The sequence below is a fragment of the Globicephala melas genome, chromosome 11, assembly GCF_963455315.2.
Source record: "Globicephala melas chromosome 11, mGloMel1.2, whole genome shotgun sequence".
Taxonomy (NCBI): Eukaryota; Metazoa; Chordata; class Mammalia; order Artiodactyla; family Delphinidae; genus Globicephala; species Globicephala melas.
Window position 1 is genome coordinate 42,270,717 of NC_083324.2, and position 20,375 is coordinate 42,291,091.

At 47.0% G+C, this 20,375-nt stretch overlaps 1 protein-coding gene and 1 pseudogene across 1 annotated transcript in view; both read left to right on the top strand.

Annotated features, from left to right (window-relative positions):
* CDCP1 (CUB domain containing protein 1) overlaps positions 1-8,674 on the top strand; it is a 55,394-nt gene extending 46,720 nt beyond the window's left edge. Inside the window, exons 7-9 of the mRNA XM_030845396.2 lie at positions 434-799; positions 2,293-2,380; positions 5,006-8,674. Coding sequence (XP_030701256.2) covers positions 434-799; positions 2,293-2,380; positions 5,006-5,438 — 887 coding nt within the window. The 3' untranslated portion in view covers positions 5,439-8,674. The remainder of the gene's footprint in view (positions 1-433; positions 800-2,292; positions 2,381-5,005) is intronic.
* Positions 8,675-18,379: 9,705 nt separating this feature from the next.
* Positions 18,380-20,375, top strand: LOC115846560 (small ribosomal subunit protein uS19 pseudogene; annotated as a pseudogene).

A 20,375-nucleotide genomic window follows, 5' to 3' on the forward strand; every position in this document is an offset into this window, starting at 1 on the left:
ATTAGCTCCATTGAGGGCATTTCTGAAAGGAAGCTGAGACAACCACCAGTTTGGCAAACTGGCCTGTTTTGTGTTTGTTTGTTTGGTTGGTTGTTTGGTTGGTTTTTTCAAAAGGCCCGAGAACCTAATCTGAGACTCTATTCCTTTGCTGACCAATATGGTAGCCACTGGCCACACGTGGCAATTTAAATTTAAATTAATAGTAAACAAAATTAAAAATTCAGGTCTTCAGTCACACCAAGCACGTTTCAAGTCTTCAACAGACACATGCGGCTGTGGCTACTCTCTTAGCCAGTGCAGATCCAGAGCCTCTCCATCATGGCAGGAAGCTCTGTAGTCTGGACAGTATAGCATCATCTCCTCCACCCTCCTATTCTCTCCATCCTGATTGAGTGAAACAACATCTGAGTGGATTCTCTTCCTTTTCCTGCAGAGGAAGGTGTTTTCACAGTGACCCTGGACACGAAAAGCAAGGTCTACCTGAGGACCCCTAACTGGGACAAGGGCCTACCATCCCTCACCTCCGTGTCCTGGAACATCAGCGTGCCCCAAGACCAGGTGGCCTGCCTGACCTTCCTCAAAGAGCGGACGGGCGTGGTCTGCCAGACAGGGCGTGCGTTCATGATCATCCAGGAGCAGCGGGCCCACACCGAGGAGATCTTCAGCCTGGAGGAGGAGGTGCTGCCCAAGCCAAGCTTCCGCTATCACAGCTTCTGGGTCAACATCTCCAACTGCAGCCCCATGAGCAAGAAGCAGCTGGACCTGCTTTTCTGGGTCTCGCTTACCCCAAGGACCATGGGTAAGGTCTTTCGGGTGTGGTGGTGGATAGCAGTTGGTAGCTGAGGGATCAGGAGCAAGACTGGAAGGCAAGTCAGAAAGCATGGATTTGAGTCCTGGCTGTCCATGTATCAGTCAGCTGTTGTGTCAATAATACTGTATAACAAACCACCCCAGAACTCAGTGGCTTAAAAACAGCCATTTGTTATTGCTCACATGTTGGCTGGGCAGTTCTGAGCTGGGCTTGTCAGGGTTCATTCACTCAAGCACCTGTGGGCAGCTGCAGGTTGGTTAGAGGACTTTGTCAGTCTTGACCAGGCACTCTCACATGTCTGGAGCCCAGCCAAGATCAGCCGTGATAACTGAGATTCCTTGGCTCTCCTCAGCATGGTCTCTTATCCTCCAAACTGGGGCCTGTTCTCATGGCAGAGGCAGAGAGATCCAAGAGAGGCTGGGGGAAGCATGCAAGGTGTCCTGACGCTTAGGTTAGGAACTCATACCCTGTCCCTTTGACAGCATTGGTTTGGTCAGCCCAGATTCTCTTGGTCAGCCCAAGAGAACCAACGGGGACCAGAAGCCACAAGTGAAAAGCTCGCCCGCACTCTCAGATTAGCTCCTGAGTTTTCTTCCTCTCTTACATTCATTTTCTGTCATTTATTTCTAGTCCTATTTTCTCACAGTCTCACCTTTTGTTTTCTTATTGAACAAGCCAGAAATTCTAAATCCTGGTTTGGTGCAGAGCTCTCTCTCTGATATATTTTCTTTTTCCTTTGTACAACTGTAGGAGAAGGACAGCACACATGAAACAACCTCTCCTTAACTCCTTCACCTCTGACTTTTGACTCCTTACTTTCTTCTACACCCCCTGCTCTTCTCTCCTCCAACATGGGCTGTGGCGATCAGGGGAGCACAGCTGGGATAGGCCAGGAGTAGCCTTTGGAATATATCTGGTAGGTCCCCTAGTTTGTTTTAGTTATCTTTCACTGCATAACAAACTATTCCAAGATTTAGTGGCTTAGACAATAACCTTTTTTTTTTTGCTCACAATTCCATGGGTCAGGAATTTGGATGGAGCACAGCAGGTGGCTCATCTCTGCTCTAAGATATGAGGGGCCTCAGCCAGATGCCTTGAATAGCTAGAGGGGGGCTGGGATGGTTCACCTTTGCTCACTTTCAAGGCTGGGAGCCTTGGTTTGTCTTCCTCATGGAGTCTCCACATGGCTACTTGGGCTTCCTCACAGCATGGTCTCAGCATAGTCAGACTTCTTACATGGTGGCTGGCTTTTCCTCAGGAAGCGCAGGAAGCTGCGAGGTTTCTAAAAGGTTAGGTCCACACCAGCACAGCCCATATTCAGGAGGAAAGGAAACAGATTCCCCTTAAAGGGAGGAGCAGCATGTGCGTACGAGGAGGGAAGGAATGGATGGTAGCCATCTTTGAAGACTGTCTACTGGAGTTCATCACCAGCCTGACACCAAGTGTCTCCCCATTCTCCTCCCTTGTGTCTCTGTTCACAGACCTGACTGTCATCATCCTCGCGGTGGTGGGAGGTGGCGCCTTACTGCTGTTTGCCCTCGGACTCATCATTTGCTTTGTGAAAAAGAAGTAGGTGGAATTTCTCGAACTGTCTTCACCTGAGCTGACACCTCCTTACATCACACAGACCAGAGCTGTCATTAATTATTGACTTTTTCCCTTGCTTTCCATTTTCCCCCCGCAAAGATCAATGTTAAATAATATTGCCAGGGCGGGTACTTCCCTAGCAGTCCAGTGGTTAAGACTCCGTGCTTCCAGTGCAGGGGGCGCCGGTTCAATCCCTGGTCGAGGAACTAAGGTCCCACGTGCTATGCAGTGCGGCCAAAAAAATAAATATTGCAGGGGGTGAATTCCCTGGCAGTCCAGCAATTAGGACTCCAACCTTTCACTGCCGAGGGTGCGGGTTGGATCCCTGTTTGGGGAACTAAGATCCTGCAAGCCACCTGGCGTGGCCAAAAAAAAGAGAAGTGGAAAATAAATAATATTGCTGGATGTGAATTATGCTTGGAGGGGCAAAAAATCCCCTACCTAGTAGGAAAAAAAGTACACATGCGGTGACATTTTAGCCTGCAGTTTTACGCAGCTGCCTCAGCATAAGTCCCCTGTGAATCATTTACTGTCTGCTCATTAGACTGTGGTCCTCACAGGGGTGATCTTGGCAGGAAAACGCTCCCGTAGACCCTGCCAGACCAGGCCTGTGAACCCGCTCCCCCCGTCACCTTGAGGAAAACACACTCACGCTGCCCAGCTTGTTCTCCTCCAGTTTCTTAAACAAACTGTCTGTTTTATGCTTGTTTATTGGCCTCCAGACAAGCATCAAAAAGCCAGCCCTGTGGGCAAGAGGAAGGAAGACCCAGTTAACTGACTCAGTCTCACCTTCCACCCCCTCAGGATAACAGCTTCTGTTTTATGAGAGGAAAGTGTTGACCTTTTTAGACAGAGTACATGCTGCTGCCAGATTTCATCAGTTCTGCTCCTATTTCTAATTAAAGCCATGGGGGCGGGGGGAATCTATTTCCCTTAGCAAAAAACTAAAAAAAAATTTTTTTTATTAACTGGGGCCATGAGCAAACAATTGAAATTGCTGATCAGAAATGTCTCTACTGATGAGGGTGGGTTGGCAGGTTCGGGGGAGGCGTCTTCTCTGTGAAATGTGATTGCACACATCTGGCATGAGGGAAAAGGACTTCTTTTAAAGAAACATCATTGTATCACTCCTCTCAGGAAACTTTCCTGTCTGGGGTGCACAGTATGTTCCACCCAGATGGGAAAGCATGGCATTAACACTGGGCCCCAGGTTCCTCATCAGGAGGGAATTGGACGAGGGGAGGGGCCAGCACTTGCCTCCATCCCTAAAGTGCCCCAGTCCCGGCCTGGGAATTACCAGCCCCTGCCTTGCTGTGGGGGAGGCCACTGGCTGGCAGGTTTGCATAAGGCTTGTCTGTCCCCAAGTTGGGTTGGGAGGGAGGACGGGTTCCTGCCATGAGAAGGAGGGCAGACAGTGCCGTTGAACTTGGTCATGAAGCATGTATTTCCTGAGGGTCTCCTGGGCCCTAGGAACCAGGAGAGGTGCTGGGGATACACAAGACACAGTCTTTTCTCCTGCCGTCTATGGGGGCAGAGGGACTAAAGAAGCAGGCAAATAAGGAGGCGGTGTCAGGACAGTGTGAGAAGAGCTTGGTGGGGACAAGCAAGGTGCTGTAGGAGCACATGGGCGGAGCATTGCTACAAGGCTTCAGGCTGGAGGCCTTGCAGCCTGTCATCCTGGCCAGGGAACCCAGTGTTACAAGCTACATGTACTAGATTTATTTTTATCTGAGAAAAGTACAGGTTCACAATGAGTGAACCGCCAGCCATGCATTATGTGGTCCATTATGCTAATTGAGCTCCTGTCCTCCATTTGAATCTCTGGTCAGCTAAAAAGTCAGCATCCCCTGCTTTTCACTGGTGGAGATGGAGGGCGAGGCTTTGTTTTCCGAGGCAGGGAGTGCAAATGCCCATCCATGTCCAATACCAAAGAACATTACAAACCAAGCATTAATGGTGTTAGGGAGGAACCTGGGCACCCCAGCCTGACTTTTGTCTTCTTTGTAGCTCTTTCCTCTTTTGGAGGTTACTGCTGAAGGGACTGGATCCCTCTGCTGATGCTGAGTCCTACTGTCCCCAACTCCAGCTAAAAACTAAGATACAACCTTCCTGAGGTTGTATCTGAGTGTCGTATGCTATCATTTAGAAACTAGATGGTCGTAGTTTGTGCCCATGCAAAACTGAGATGAAGCATTAGCTACAGGAAAGAACTCAGAGAGTTATAGAAGGTTGGCCTAGGTACACCCGTGCTTGATGTGGTTGGTTTGGGACACCACCTGTCTCTGCTAGGAAAGAGAGGTTGTCAGATGTCTCTACCTTTGGATACCACGCAGGTATCAAAGCAAACTCAGGCACAGAGGGTGTTAACAGTGCCCTCTCTAAACCACTCTCTGCTCCTGTTTCCACCTTAAAAACTGGAGACAGAAGCTGGTCCCTTTCTAACTGTTCGCTGAGGACAGCAGTTTCAGTTTCAAACGCTAAGCTATTTGAGGGACTTGGGGGAGACCCAGTCAGAACCCTGAATGATCTTCATTCCAGTAGGGATGTACAGTTGGTGAGCCTCTAAGATCGTTTTCTTCCTGACTTCTGTCTTGTTCCCTTCCTCAGTAGGAAAAAGAAGATCAACAAGGGCCCAGCTGTAGGTATCTACAATGGTAACGTCAATACCCAGATGCCGATGCAGCCAAAAACGTTTCAGAAAAGACGGAAGGACAACGAATCCCACGTGTATGCCGAAATCGATGACACCATGGTGTATGGGCATCTGCTGCAGGATTCCAAAGGGTCCTTCCTCCAGCCAAAGGTGGACACCTACCGGCCCTTCCAGGGCCCCACAGGGGACTGCCCTCCCTCCCCACCCCGCATATGCTCCAGGGCTCCAACTGCAAAGTTGACCGAAGATGAGCCATCCTCTGGCTTCCTTTCTGAGTCTGAGAGCGAAACGTACACCTTCTCCTACCCCAGCAGCAGGAATATAAGCAAGGGGAACACAGACCCTCCCTTGCTAGAAACCTACGAGACCATGGAGCCTGGGGAATAATTTGGACCCACCCCTAAGACTTGACATAAAGCAGGGCACTGAGATGCCCTTTAGGGTTCCCACCCAGAAATCCTGAAGAAGAGGAATTCTGTGGAAGGATAGCAGGAGGTTTTTCTGGATGCCACCAACTTCTGATTTCCAAGTGGACTCATTCCAGTGCTGAGACATTGAAAATGATGAATTGTGATCTGGATACAATCATCACAGTGAAAGTCCTTCTAAACTCAGGTTGGGTTGTAACCAGTCCATAATGAGAGGGGAGAGGCTGAATCACGCAGGACAGGGATGCAGTGAGCCCTGGATTTGGATTTAGACTTCTTCAGGTTGACAGTGCCAACCCCTAGGAGCCCACGGAGACCCGTGGTCTCACTGGAGTCCCCTGGGTGGAAATGTCAGTATGCTTTATTATATTTATTTGGTGGTCCTGTGTATTTAAGAAGTCAATTGTATAGCCATGCAGCTCTTTTCACCTGACGTAGTGACAGCTCACGCTAACTGGTTAGTTGGCTGGGTTTTGACTTCTGCTCACCACTAGATGTGCTTGTCCCCTGGGAGGTGGGAATAATTTGCAGTCTGTCCAGCCAGAAAAGGGTGTACGTGTTTGAGGGTACTGACGCACATCTGCTTTGATAAGAGACTTGCTGGTTCTCTTGCTCTGTGTGTGGTTATCCTACCATAGAAATCCATCTTGAGTCTCACTGTCCTTTGACCTAGAAGTAAGAGAAATTTCATGGAATTGCCATGTGTGGCTCTCCCAGCTGCAGCAATACTTTAATATCTAAATAGAAATTTAGAGAGTGTTTTCATCCTCTAAAAACATTGAAGGATACACCAAAGGGTGGCCGCCTGTATTAGTTTCCTAATGCTACTGCAACAAATTACCACAAGCATCGTGGCTTAAAAGAATGCAAATTTCCTATCTTAGGGCTCTGGAGATCAGAAGCACAAAATGGGTTTCACTGAGCCAAAATCCATGTGTCAGCAGAGCTGTGCTCCTTCTGGAGTCTCTAGGGGAGAATCCATCTCCTTGCCTTTCCCAGTTTGTAGAGACTGCTCACATTCCTTGCCTCAGATGGTGGCAATGTGACATTCTTGCTTCCCTCTTTTACTGACAAGGACCTTTCACTTATAAAGCCCGGCCGGATAATCCAGAATTATCTCCTCATCTCAAGATCTTTAATTACACTGAAAAGTCCCTTCTGCCCTGTAAGGTAACATATCCACAGGTGCTGGGGATTAGGACATGGACCATTATTCTGCCTACCACACCTTTCCTGCCCCTGCAGGAGAGACTGGAGAATGATCCAGCCTACAGGTGTGTTTTGTTTAGCCTGTGCATCTTTTTAAAGAGTTAGTCACCAACATTTAAAATTATAAAATGTTTACATAAAATTCTGGATCAGAAGGTCTGGCCATGCTGCGGCTCACATTCTCACCGAGCAACAACCAGCTGGAGTTGAAACACAGCTCATCTTTAGATGCGGCATCTGGTTCACCAGTTCACCACAGGGCCCACCAACCCTGTCACCTCACACACTGAGGCTGAGGGTCTGCTGCTATTGGTCAACACGCTGCAGAGTTGCTTCTCATAATGAAATGGAAAGTTCAAGACTCATATCTCATATGAAATAAGAAGACAATTCTTAAGGCTGATGGGTGCTTCAGGAAAGTTTCTTTTACACACAGCCCACATCCTTCATTTATACTAATTACCAGCCCAGCTCCTGTGGGCATTTGCCTTTGTGGCCCCTGTTCTCATCCGGGAGGAGAAGAATTGTGTTATGGCTTGTCAGTACAGTCCCAGGTCGATACTTCTGTGGCAAAACCTCCTTTAAAAAGTAGATGTAGGGCTTCCCTGGTGGCGCAGTGGTTAAAGAATCCTCCTGCCAATGCAGGGTACGTGAGTTCAAACCCTGGTCCAGGAGGATCCCACATGCCACAGAGCAACTAAGCCTGAGCGCCACAACTACTGAGCCTGCACTCTAGAGCCCACGAGCCACAACTACTGAACCCGCATGCCACAACTACTGAAGCCTACGCGCCCTGGAGCCCGTGCTCCGCAACAAGAGAAGCCACTGCAATGAGACGCCCGCTCACCATAACAAAGAGTAGCCCCCGCTCGCCGTAACTAGAGAAAGCCCGCGCGCAGCAACAAAGACCCAATGCAGCCAAAAATAAATAAATTTTTAAAAAATAAAATGAATTAACTTTAAAAAAAAAAAAAAGAAAAGTAGATGCAGGTCGTCGTGTTCAGTGACTTCACCTTGGAAATACACTGCCCAGACTTGTCCACCTGCTACTTTGCCTCCATGAAAAGGAGTTTTGCAATCTCCTAAATGGTGTGTTCCAGGGTTTTTTTTAACTCTTTCCAGGAGGAAGAGTATGTTGGGGTTTTTTAAATTATGCCTTCGGTGCTGACAGTGACACCTTTACTTCTGAAAGGCTGGCTCTGCTCAGGGACCCTCAGCGTCGACATGAGATGCTGGCAAACACCCTCCAGGAAGGGCCAGAGGAGGGCTGTGCCTTCCTTCCCTCTGCTGAAATTGTATCAATATTTAAAATCATCGTTGGGGCCCTGACCCTCCATTCTCTGCCTTCTCTGACCTCCTGGCTGCTTCTGACAGTCACTCAGTCAGTGCTCTGAATCCCACCCTTAAAGCATGGCTGTCATCACATGCCACCTTTACTCACAAGGGCACCACGTGGCCATTTTCTTTTAACCGAGAGCTCAAAACTCCAGGCCAAGTTGCTGTCTTCCTGAGACCTCAGGTAGATTTAATGTTTTCCAAAGACATGCCTCCTTGAAGGGGCCAGCCCAACATACCCCTGGCTCTTCTCTTTAAAGCTCAGGCCCCACTTCTGTAAAATATTTCAGGGTCACTGAAAACCAAACACATTTGTTGAAGCCTAGCTTGTGCCAGCACAGTATCCTCCACGCTGGGTCTGCTGATGCCGGGCTGCCCTCACGCCCATCCTCTGTACCTGTGACAAAGCCCGACTCAGACAGGACTGGTTAATGCTGCAGTCATTTTGCACGGGAGGGCGATGTCTCAAGGAAGAGTCATGGGGGAAAAGCATAAGTCCATGGAACATAACCTGGGTCAAGGTTGGGACTGATCTGTGTGGATCTGCAATGCTTAACTCAAAATAATTTATTTGTTGTATATACTTTTGAGGCAGCATTTTATTCATTTCCTATACTTTTTTAAATAAACAAATATACAGAAAAAAAGGCATCAGGTTGTTTAAATGCTTTGGCGACCTGTCCCCTGGTTCAGCTGAGGCCCTCATTTCCCAGGTTCAACATGGGCTCAGCAGATTCCATCTTCTCTATGTGTTTATGGCCCAGCAAGCTGGACTCCGGGTTGCCAATGAGTGACTGAGAGGCCAGAGTTTGTTCTGTTCTTGTTGAGGCAACCTGAGCCCCCTCTCTGTGACCCTCCCAATACCTGACCCCCACAGAGGCCACCCTTGCCACTGACTGCTCTACACCCAGTGCAGGTCACCAGCCACCAGAAAGGCAGTGGGAGAGGGAAGCTCCAAGCGGGTCCCCACCACCTGCCATGCACTTGGAGGGGAGACCCAAGTACACGGAGGAGACCGAGCACGGCTGTGTAACAAACCACAGCAGACCTTAGTGACTTAAGAACAATCACATATTTTGCCACAAACCCACGTTGAGCAGGGATCAGCAGGGATGGCTTATCTCTGCTCCGTGTGGCCTTTCTGGAGCAGCTCAACTAGAATCCACTTTCAAAATGGTACATCACACAGCCGGCAAGTTATTGCTGGCTGCCAGCCGGGAGCATTGATTCCTCATCATGTGGACCACTCACTCCACAGGGCTTTCTGGGCTTCTTCACAACACAGAGGCTTGCTTCCCAGGGCGAGTGTTCCCAGCATCAGGATGTCAGAGCTGCTAGTCCCTCAAGGCCTGGGCCTGGAAGCTGGCACAGTGTCACATCCATTCTAGCCTATGGGTGCATCAGTCTCAGAGCCTCAGGTTTAAGGGGATGCATATATTGCATTGTAAGAGCATTAAATTTGTAGAGAAGTGACAAGACAAAGGAAAAGTACTTTGAGCTTCTAGGAGTGAGTGGCAAATTGTGAAAAGGTAAATAAACGGGGGGAGTTAATGGAAAATACGGGTTTTCGCAAGGTGTGTTGTATAGATTTCTCTGCTGTCATCTCTGGGCTAAGAGTCTAGAGTTGTCTCTGTTGATTAAAGAATCAAACTGTCCTTCCCGGTAGAGAGGGAGAGGACAGAGAATTTTTCTTGTGTCTGTTTCTTCTTAATTGCCTTCAGCTCAAAATGATCCTTACACCAGGCTTGCATGTTTTGGGGTGGGATACTCTGAATCCCTCATTCTCCCATTTGAAACATCAATAAGTTTCATATATTAAAAGTTGAATTGGCAGTTGTGCAGAGAGATTTGGGTTCGAAGTATTGAAATAAGAGATCTACAAAGGTGGAAGCACCATAGATGGAACAAGGGGAAAAGAGCAAATCTAAGTATATTGCCCCATATCTTACTGAATCAGTCTCTTTAGACGTGGGAGTAAGTCACCCTGGTGAAACAGTTGTGTTTCATTTCAGGAAATGGTACTGCAGGTGGGAGCAGGGTGCCCACTTAAGTTAAGCCTCTATATAGTGTGAGCAATCAGGCACTTAATGAGGGACACTTCTATAGAAAATGAAGGGGGGAAAGGGCTAATGGTTAGAACAAACTGTAACCTCAGTTTTTGAGTCCAGAAGGTAGTTAGAAGATTTCTAGATGTTGGGCTCAAAGCATTTATTTATTTATTTATTTATTTATTTATTTATTTATCTATCTTCCAGTTTTATTGAGATAATAATTAACATACAACACTGTATTCGTTTAAGGTATACAGCATAATGATTTGACTGACATACATCATGAAATGGTTACCACAATAAGTTTAGTGAACATCCATCATTTCATATATATACAAAATTTTAAAAAAATTTTTTCTTGTGATGAGAACTCAGGATTTACTCTCTTAACTTTTGTATATAACATACAGCAGTGTTAAGTATATTAGTCATGCTGTACATTACATCCCTAGTACTTATTTATCTTATAACTGGAAGTTTGCACCTTTTGATCACCTTCATCCAACTCCCCCCTCCCCCACTCTCCTGCCTCGTTCCATAACTTTTTTTCTTTTCTTTAACATCTTTTTTGGAGTATAATTGCTTTACAGTGTTGTGTTAGTTTCTGCTGTGTAACAAAGTGAATCAGCTATACGTATACATATATCTCCATATCCCCTCTCTCTTGTGTCTCCCTCCCACCCTCCCTATCCCACCCCTCTAGGTGGTCACAAAGCACCGAGCTGATTTCCCTGTGCTATGTGGCTGCTTCCCACTAGCTATCTATTTTACATTTGGTAGTGTATATATGTCCTTGCCACTCTCTCACTTCATCCCAGCTTACCCTTCCCCCTCCCCGTGTCCTCAAGTCCATTCTCTATGTCTGTGTCTTTATTCCTGTCCTGCCCCTAGGTTCTTCAGAACCATTCTTTTTTTTTTTAGATTCCATATATATGTGTTAGCATACGGTATTTGTTTTTCTGACTTACTTCACTCTGTATTACAGACTCTAGGTCCATCTATCTCACTACAAATAACTCAATTTTGTTTCTTTTTATGGCTGAGTAATATTCCATTGTATATATATGCCACATCTCAAAACATTTTTAGATGGTGGAGTGAGAATAGCATTGCCAAGCCAACGAATTTCCTAGTTTGCAATTTGAATGTCTGGTGCTAGCATCTACATCAGCGTCACAGTCACAGATATTCCTCAGTGCAGAGCATGGAGGTGTCCAGCTGCACTTTGCAGGGTTTCTCCTCCTTCTGCTGCTCCTTCTCCTTTTTTTTAGACAGTCCTAATAAGGATCTGGACAGCCAGGTTTTAGTTCTCAGTGACACCAAGTTGGGAGGGGGAAAGGAAAAATGGAAATGTTAATTACTAAAATGCACAAATGTTAGGAGCCAGTTTAGCAAGAGGTCAAAAAGCTCAGAGACAGTGAGCATGGCTAGAATTTGACAACCCACAAGAATACACTAGATTTTTTCTATTGACACATAGAATTTCTCTCTATAATTATCCCCATTTCTATCAAAGATAATCAAAGAATATTTTGTTTGAAATATATAGTCTCATTAAATTGGGCCTAATCATTTACATAAGTGCAGCATGAGTAGTAACATTTATCCCCAGACTGAAGAGACCTCAGAATTACTAAGAGGCAGCTGTGAAGCACCACCTGTGTACCCTAACAGGCAACCTAACTTCTCTGAACCAAAATTTCCTCAACTGTAAAGTGTGAATCCTAATACCTATTTAACAAAGGTGATGGCCAGGGTGGGGAGAGATGATGTATATAACAATGTCTGGATTTAGTAGCCACTCTTCATTACATCTGCATTGAAGAGAAAAGAATATCGCCCATAGTCTGCTCATCTGGCTTGGTCTCATCTCCAGCAAGCTGGTTGTCTTTTCCTGTGAGCTGACAGTTCTCTAGCTAATTGTGTCAAATTCAAAGATGCTGTACACCTCGTTCTCTCCAAATTCATTTAGCTGTCAGCTCCAGCAAGCTGGCATATGATCCTACAGCATTTGTGCAGCCCTGGAAAGAGATGTTCCTGGGAGAAGCATTACAGCATGAGCCGTGTGGGCTCCACAGCCAAGGAACTGGGAACTGCGGGGTTTCATTTTCTAACATTATTGCAGTATGTTAAGATATTTGGCTGCCTGTGTCTGAGGCAGCCCTGGGTCTTTGGGCCTGCCTGACCAGGCACCCAGATCAGAGACGGACCCCAACAAACACATGTGAGGGGTGCGGCATTCCCTATCGCCTGAAGTAACCATAGCAACGGTTCAGTCTTTTCTCCCTGCTCCACCCTGACCCGCAAAGGACACCTTTCCTCACTGACAAGAGGCTGGGCAAACAGTACCACTCCTTTAAAGATGGTCAGAAACTCATCACTTCTTCTCCAATGTAGAGCTAAGTCAGTGCCACTAAATAGCCTCTAAGCATTTGAAAAGTTTCAAACAGAAGTTTGAAAAAAAGCTTGTTAAACAGAAACTGTGGACAGTGTTTGCCTTCATGGAAGGAAACTGTGACTGGGAAACTTTTCCTCCCCATATACCCTTTTGTAGCTTTTGAATTTGAACCATGCAAATGTACCTTATTTTAAAATAAAAGAAAATGAAAACAAAAACTTTAAAAAAAACTTGTCAAAACTCAAGATTCTTTGGTGGTTTTACTCTTCTCAGCCTCCTGTGTGTGCAGTTTTTCAGAGATTTTAAGCCTCGCTTCTCCCCTCCCCACCCTCCGGTGGTGAGACCAGTTTGGCCATATTTCATGCCCCTCTGGTCAGAGATACCAGGTTACTCCCAGAGAGGCTAAAGGCTAGAAAAGACTGGAAGGTGTGGTAGCTGCTCAAACACCCTAGAAGGCTCTTCCACAGCACCTCGGGGACTCCATTCCTCAATGCTGATACTCCCAGGCCAAGAAGTCCTCCGGGGGTTGACAACCAGTCCTGGGAGAGGAGGTGTGGAACTCTCCCCTCGCCCATCTGGAAAGAGGAGTCCCGGCATCAGCTGGTGAAGTGACTTCAGCCCCTTCATTGCCCAGGATGTTCAGATCTGCCCTCTCCAGGATCCAGGCCAGAGGGACTAGAATCCACTCAGATCTTAAGCCCAGGAACTAGGGTTGGGAGGGGGTTGGGTGGCTCCTTGGAGTTCAGGGAGAGAAAATCATTTTGTGATACTTAGTCTTTCGAAAGGAAAAAAATATTTTTAGCCAAAATCCAAGTCCATAGCCCTGTGGGAGTGAAAGAGCCATTATGCCTCAGACTTGGATTCAGTATGTACTTTGGACCCTGGGCTGGCTCACTGGGTCTCAGGATACCAGCAGGGGCCAAGTCCGTTGTCGGTCCCTTTCTTTTCAAGAGACACTAATTGCTTAGCAGCCTGCCAACTGCAGTGTCACCAGAGCTATCTGCAGGCTGAGCACTTTCCCCACCCTCCACCTGGAGGGCTGGGGGTGAACCTGCCCTCCAACCTCCTCCCAAGGCCACCCCCATCCAACCCCATCACTGGTTGCAGGCACCACCCAGGAGGCCCCTGCTGGTATCCTGAGGCCCAGTGAGCCAGCTGATGGAAGGATAATTGGGAAATGTGTTCTTCAGAGGTGATTCTTTCCAATCAGGATTTAAATCTTCCTCACTTCCTCTTGAAAAGCAACCCGGTGATATTTCTGCAAATAACAGTCTCTTTGAGAAATAGTGGTAACATAGGTACTTCCAATAATGAAGATAAAAACCCCTTATACCTTTTAAAAAAGGTCTAGTGTCAAATCAGTCCACTATATCCAGGATGAAGTATTTTCAATTATGTTTTCCTTAAATAACATGGGTAACAAGCTCCTTTTGAGATAATAAAGACTTTGTCTTTGGTGTTAAAAAAAAATTAATCTATTTTCTCCAGGCCAGGGACATCAGTTTTTCAGATGAGAATTTACACTTGCTACAGATGCTGCAAGCAGACTTCTTGCACAAATAGATCAAGATGTTTCTATTTGTCTTCAGATCCTTGCCAAGAGTTGAGCAATAATTGAACATGGCATCAACTCTGCTTTGATCTTCATGAAGAATTTCAGTGTGGGTAGCACTCAACTGTGTGGTATTCATTCTGCTGTGTATCCAGTTATTTCAATGTACTCATTAAATACCTACTATGCGCAAGACAGTGTGCTAAGGCTGAGTGCTGGTGGAGAAGCTGCCAGGTAAAGTGCTATGAGGGAGGGTTGGGACGTGGGGTGGGGGAAGGGAGGAGATTACAAAACTTCCATGGCAATGTTTGCTCATTCATTCAAAAACATGGCACCAAACGAGGTGCTGGTTACCTCGATTCCATTAGATCCTTTCTTGAGTTGTTAAGACACTTCTAAACTGAAAGAGGAATGAATGTGGGGCTTGGCTGGAGAGGCAGTCATAAAATGTGATGAGTTCTTTGCCAATTTTTATTCAATTTTCCCAATTCTGACCTTTTGTTTCTAGCCCTGCTCCCAAGGCAACAGACCAGGTTGCAAGTATTTAGCAAACAAGCTACATTAATCTGTAAACTAATTAAAACATATTGTGATGATTTCTCAGCAATATTCTTTAACCCATAACCTTCATTTTGCATACTGGAAAAGAAAACCGTGCACTCTATTGTGGCCCTCAGGAACACTTAGGGCTGGAGCAGCTAGAAGGTAATAGACTCTGCACCTGTAAGACATAGGTCATCTCAAGATTTACCCTTGATTCCAAACCTCTGCACAGAGGACTATTGTTTCTTTAGGAACAGCAACCTAATATTTTCTTGCCTGAAGGAGAGATGAAAACCATATTCAGGCTACTGAGGAATAAAAGGAACCAAACAGGCTCAGTTGGGGAGGGTGGCACCTTGGGGCTTCCTGGATCCAACTCACCATACCCAGAGTTTGGGATAGAGAAGGGTGGGCCCTTCTATGATGCTTTGGTCTCATCTCAAGTTTCTGAATTGCCATTTTCCAGGTCCCCTTTCCCAAGTTCTTTGAGGACCCAGAAAATTAGAGAGAGGGTTTTGAAGATCATGGCTGTGCTAGGGATGAGGTTCTGCCAAACAAACACTGTCCTCCTCTCTGAACAGCCGCCCTAAGATGCTAGATAACGGATGACATGAGAACATAGGAAGGAAATCAATGAGCTTTGTCTCCTCAGTTGGTCAAATTCTTCCAGCAAATTCCTGTGAAAGGGCTCTTGTCACAGGGGACCATTAAATAAAGGACTGTTTATGCTCAGGGGGCCCCTTCCTCCCTAAGGTGTTCAAGGCCTGCCCCCAAAATGACAGCAACAACAAAAATCCCCACCCAAGGATCCTGGGTTACCTCAGCTCCTAATCCTTCCAGATCTTTCTAGTTTAAGAGCAAGCGCTCATCCTGGAGCTGTGAGGCAAGGGCCTGAGGCCAGACTCATCCCCCACCTTCCTTCCAACCCATCTCCCAGGAAAGGATGAGGCCCATCTTGAGGCACACTTGTAAACCAACTGCCCTGGCCTCCCGTCCTCCCTTCCCGCTTCTAAGACATGATTTTAAACTATGTTTAAAGCGGACCAGGTGAGGACAATTAGGGCAAAAAATACCTAGGCCTGAGGGGCCCAGAGGGTGAGAAAGACCCTTGAGGCCCAGAGGAGAGTTGAGGGAGCCCAAGGTCCAGAGAAGGAGGAGGCCCTGAGCGAGATAGGGGGAGGGGAGGGCGAGGACCAGGCGAGGTGTTGCGAGGGGTGGGGAGTGGGATCAGGAGGGCGGTTGGCCCAGTTAGCGTCCTGGTGGCGAGTCTGGACTGCCTCCGTCCAGGCCGCCTGCTGGTATCCTGAGGCCCAGTGAGCCAGCTGAGAACCAGGAACCGCACTCTGTTCAGGGTGGAACAGCACGGAGGAGGCCAAGAGCTCTGCCTCACCAGCCTGCAAGGAACCTTCCCCATAGCTTCTGGGTACGGGTGACGAACCTTGGACCCTCATCAGAGCACAGAAGGCCGTGAAAGCCAGGTTTAGGGCCACCAGCGTGTGAGTAAGGAAACTGCAGGATCTCCAGTCGAGGGCATAGGCAGGTCATCCGTGAGACTGTGCCAAGGGCGTTTCTGGTTAACATTTTCACCACTGAGGGCAAGAAAGGTTGCTCCATCTCGCTTAAGGCCCCCCTTTGCCTTTGGAGCTTGCATTTCCCCACCTGGGGCCTAGATCCTCCCCCAGGTAAAGCACACAGCTAAAAGTGGCAGCCGTGTGGTAGAACAGGTGGCTTAAAGGCCGTCTGGCTGGCGGCACCATTCCACACAGGCAGCCTCCCCGCAGCTCAAGCTGACTTGGCTCAGGTAGGATGCATAGAAAACCTTCTGCCCACCTTTCGATTTCTTCTCTTTGCGATCACAGTTCCTTTAGTCTGGTCCCTCCTAGAAGCATGAATTTTCCTAACTGGTACCCTCTACTTCGGCCCACAAGTTAAAAGTTGAGCCGTTAACTTTGGCCTTTTAAGTCTCTGGAAGGCGACGATCATTACTGGTCTGTTTTTGCTCCTGAAAGACATGTGCGTTTCTTTCTTTCTTTTTTTTAATTTATTTTTTATTGAAGTATAGTTGATATACAAAATTATATGTTATAGGCATACAATATAGTGATTCACAATATTTTAAGGTTATACTCCATTTATAATTATCATAAAATATTGGCTATATTCCCCGTGTTGTACAATATATCCTTGTAGCTTATTTTACACCTAATAGTTGGTACCTCTTTCTATCCTACCCCTTTATTTCCCCTCCCCCCTTCCCTCTCCCCACTGGTAACCACTGGTTTGTACTCTATATCTGTGAGTCTGCTTGCTCTTTTTTTTTTTTTTTTTTTTCTGTCTGCACCATGTGGCTTGTGGGATTTTAGTGCCCCGACCAGAGATTGAATCTGGGCCCTCAGCAGTAAGAGCACAGAGTCCTAACGATGGGACCACAAGGGAATTCCCTGCTTCTTTTTTGTTATATTCGTTTGTTGTATTTTTTTAGATTTCACATATAAGTGATATCATTTGTCTTTGTATTTGTATTTGTCTAGTATTTGTCTTTCTCTGACTTATTTCATTTAGCATAATACCTTCTAGGTCCATTCATGTTGCTGTAAATGGCAAAATTTCTTTTTTGATAGCTGAGTAGTATTCCATTGTATTTATATACCACATCTTCTTTATCCATTCATCTGTTGATGGACACTTAGGTTGCTTCCATATCTTGGCAATTGTAAATAATACTGCTGTGAACATTGGGGTGCATGTATCTTTTCAAATTAGTGTTTTCATTTTTCCTTAATATATACCCAGGAGTGGAATTGCAGGGTCATAAAATAGTTCTATTTTTCGTTTTTTGCGAAACCTCCATACTGCTTTCCACAGTGGCTACACCAATATGCCAGCAGTGCACGAGTGTTCCCTTTTCTCCACATCCTCGCTGACATTTGTTATTTGTATTCTTTTTGATGATAGCCATTCTCACAGGTGTCCTGTGCATTTCTAAACTGATGACTGCTCAGACATCAGACTTAACTTTGCAGCCCTGTGAAGGTTCAATGTATTTCCACTTGTGTATGACTTGTTCAAGGGCACAGAGCGAGTTAGAACTGGAACCCTAGTCACGAGATTCATCTACACCTCGACTCTTTGTACTGAGACCTTTTTTCTCATCATTGTCTTGCCTTTCATTTCTTCTCTTTTTCTTTCATTGGCTGGATCCAGCACCTGTGCCCTGTAGCCGAAGACCACTAGGAACAAAGTTGGATTTACTGATTTGTTGCAGTGAAGGAGGCTGTGTACATGCATAGATGAGGAGTCATGGGGCCTCTTAGCACAAGGGACTTGTAATAGAACTTGCGCTTGTGTTGTGATGTGGGGGAAGTTTTAAGGAAGCAGGGGTTTGCTCTGGATTGGATGTTATCAGGAAGCAGGATCGATTCTACGCTCAGGAATTTCAGTTTTTATAGAGAAGGTGAGACAAAGGCAGCAGAGCTAAAGCCGTGGTTGGTGAAGGGACAGCTGTCATTTGTGTCAGCTGGGGCTGGGTGATTTCTGTGGTTTGCACAGTGGCTTCATATTTGTCTGTGCTCAGACATGACTACAGAATGGTGTTTGTCAGCCTTGTCTGAGGTTGGTGATCTGTGAGACTGGCTCTGTTCGACAGCAGAATGTTGCAGCCTAGCTGAGTGCCTGATGGTAGGAACTGTTTTTCTCTTTGTCATTACAAAGGCCAAGCCTTGATCCTCAAGTTCCAACTTTCTTTATATCCTAGTCTCATATCTTCATGGTGGGATAGAGGTCCTCACATTTGAAGAGGAAGAGGAGGAGGGATGGACGAGAAGGAGGAGAGGGATTTCCTCGGGGGTGGGGGGTGAAATAGTATCTTAGCTTAGAGGATTCATATCTTTGTCACCTGAATGGATCCAGGGTTCTATTCCTCTACCTGGATAGAATGATATTCCAAAGCCATGTTGAGGGGGCAGGGGAACGAATTAGGGTAACATTGGTGTGCAGGTGTCCCATGAATTATTGGAGGAAGTTCCAGGTAGAGGGGCGGGGAAGGCAATAAGAAGTGGCCGTTCTTAGTACAGAAATCCTCACTTAGAAAGAGTGGATACATGTGTAGGTATAACTGACTCACTTTGCTGTACAGCAGAAACTAACACAACATTGTAAATCAACTATATTCCAATTAAAAAATTAATTAAAAAAAGAAATATAATCCACTTTTCTAGGAAGCATAGACAGGATGATTGTACATCCCAATTTTCTGGTACATCCCTGATTTTAAGTAATATAACTGTTCGATTACCTCGGATACAGTTTGGCTACATACTACATTGCTCTATATAATTTTTTTTTTTTTTAGTGGAATTTAGGGGAATCCATTACATGTCAGATCCTCTGAGAAGCAGACAGGAAAATGGGATTTGAAGTGCAGGAGATCGATTGGGGGAAACACCTGTGAGGGCTCAAGAGCCGCAGTCTGAAGAGAGCCCTCTGCAGTACAGGGCTGACCCTGTGTAAAGAGACGGGGGAAGAAGGACTGGGTAGGAAGAACCTCAGACCACAGCACAGTTCTGAGAAAATCGTGGCCAGGCCTCTGGGGAATCCCCAGGCTAAACTTTCCCCTTAGAGGGGTCACCTCTCTGGCGGGAATAGTTCCGTGCTGGTGCCCCTGCCGAGCTCAGTCACTGCCCAGAGGCAGCCAGCGAAAGACTGGCCCCTGTAACTCCGGGTGGCAGCCAAGGTTGTCAGTCAGCTCCTGCTCTTGGCGGCAGGTTCTGTTAGAGCCATCTGAGCAGCACCCTCGATGGCCATATGTTTCTTCCTTCACCAATACCTTTTTTTTTTTTTTTTGAGTCATTGAAACAGGTCAACTCCTCCTAGAAGCAGGAGCCGAGACAGGATTAGACATGCAAGAGATTTGTTAAGGGAAATGCCTGTAAAGGATAAAAGGGGTAAGAGAGGAGGGGAAAAAAACCTATACGAGGGGCTTCCCTGGTGGCGCAGTGGTTGCGAGTCCGCCTGCCGATTTAGGGGACAAGGGTTCGTGCCCCAGTCCGGGAAGATCCCACATGCCGCGGAGCGGCTTGGCCCGTGCGCCATGGCCGCTGAGCCTGAGCGTCCGGAGCCTGTGCTCCGCAACGGGAGAGGCCACAACAGTGAGAGGCCCGCACACCGTACAAAAAAAAAAAAAAAAAAAAAAAACAAACCTATACGAGTGTGACTTAAACTGTAGAGTGCTGGCGAATAAATACTTTCATAGACGTGTTTTGTTTTAAGCCTCTGTTAAGTCATATGTCCTGAATTTTGGCTTGGGAAATACGGTTTTCTTATACGTCGTGTAAAGTAAGTGATGATACTGGAATTTAGGAAGTGCCAACAAGGTGACGGAGGTAGAGCAGAAGAAGTGTGCCTTCCGCAAGTTCACCTGCGGCCGCGTGGACCTCGACCAGCTACCTTACACGGCCTGCGCGCAGCTGACGCAGCCGTACAGCCCGGGTCAGCGGCGGCAGCCGCACTACGTCCTGCGGAGGAAGCAGCCCTCGAGTGGCTGCTGAAGCGCCTGCGCGAGGCCAAGAAGGCGGTGCCTCCCACGGAGGAGCCTGAGGTGGTGGAGACGTGCAGCGCGGCGTGATCATCCTGCCCAAAATGGTGGGCAGCCTGGAGGGTGTCTACAACGGCAAGACCTTCAGCCAGGTGAAAACCAACCCTGAGATGACTGGCCACTACCTAGGCAAGTTCTCATCACCTACAAGCCTGTAGCACGCCCTGCCGGGCACGGGGGCCACGCACTCCTCCCGCTTCGTTCCCCTCAAGTAG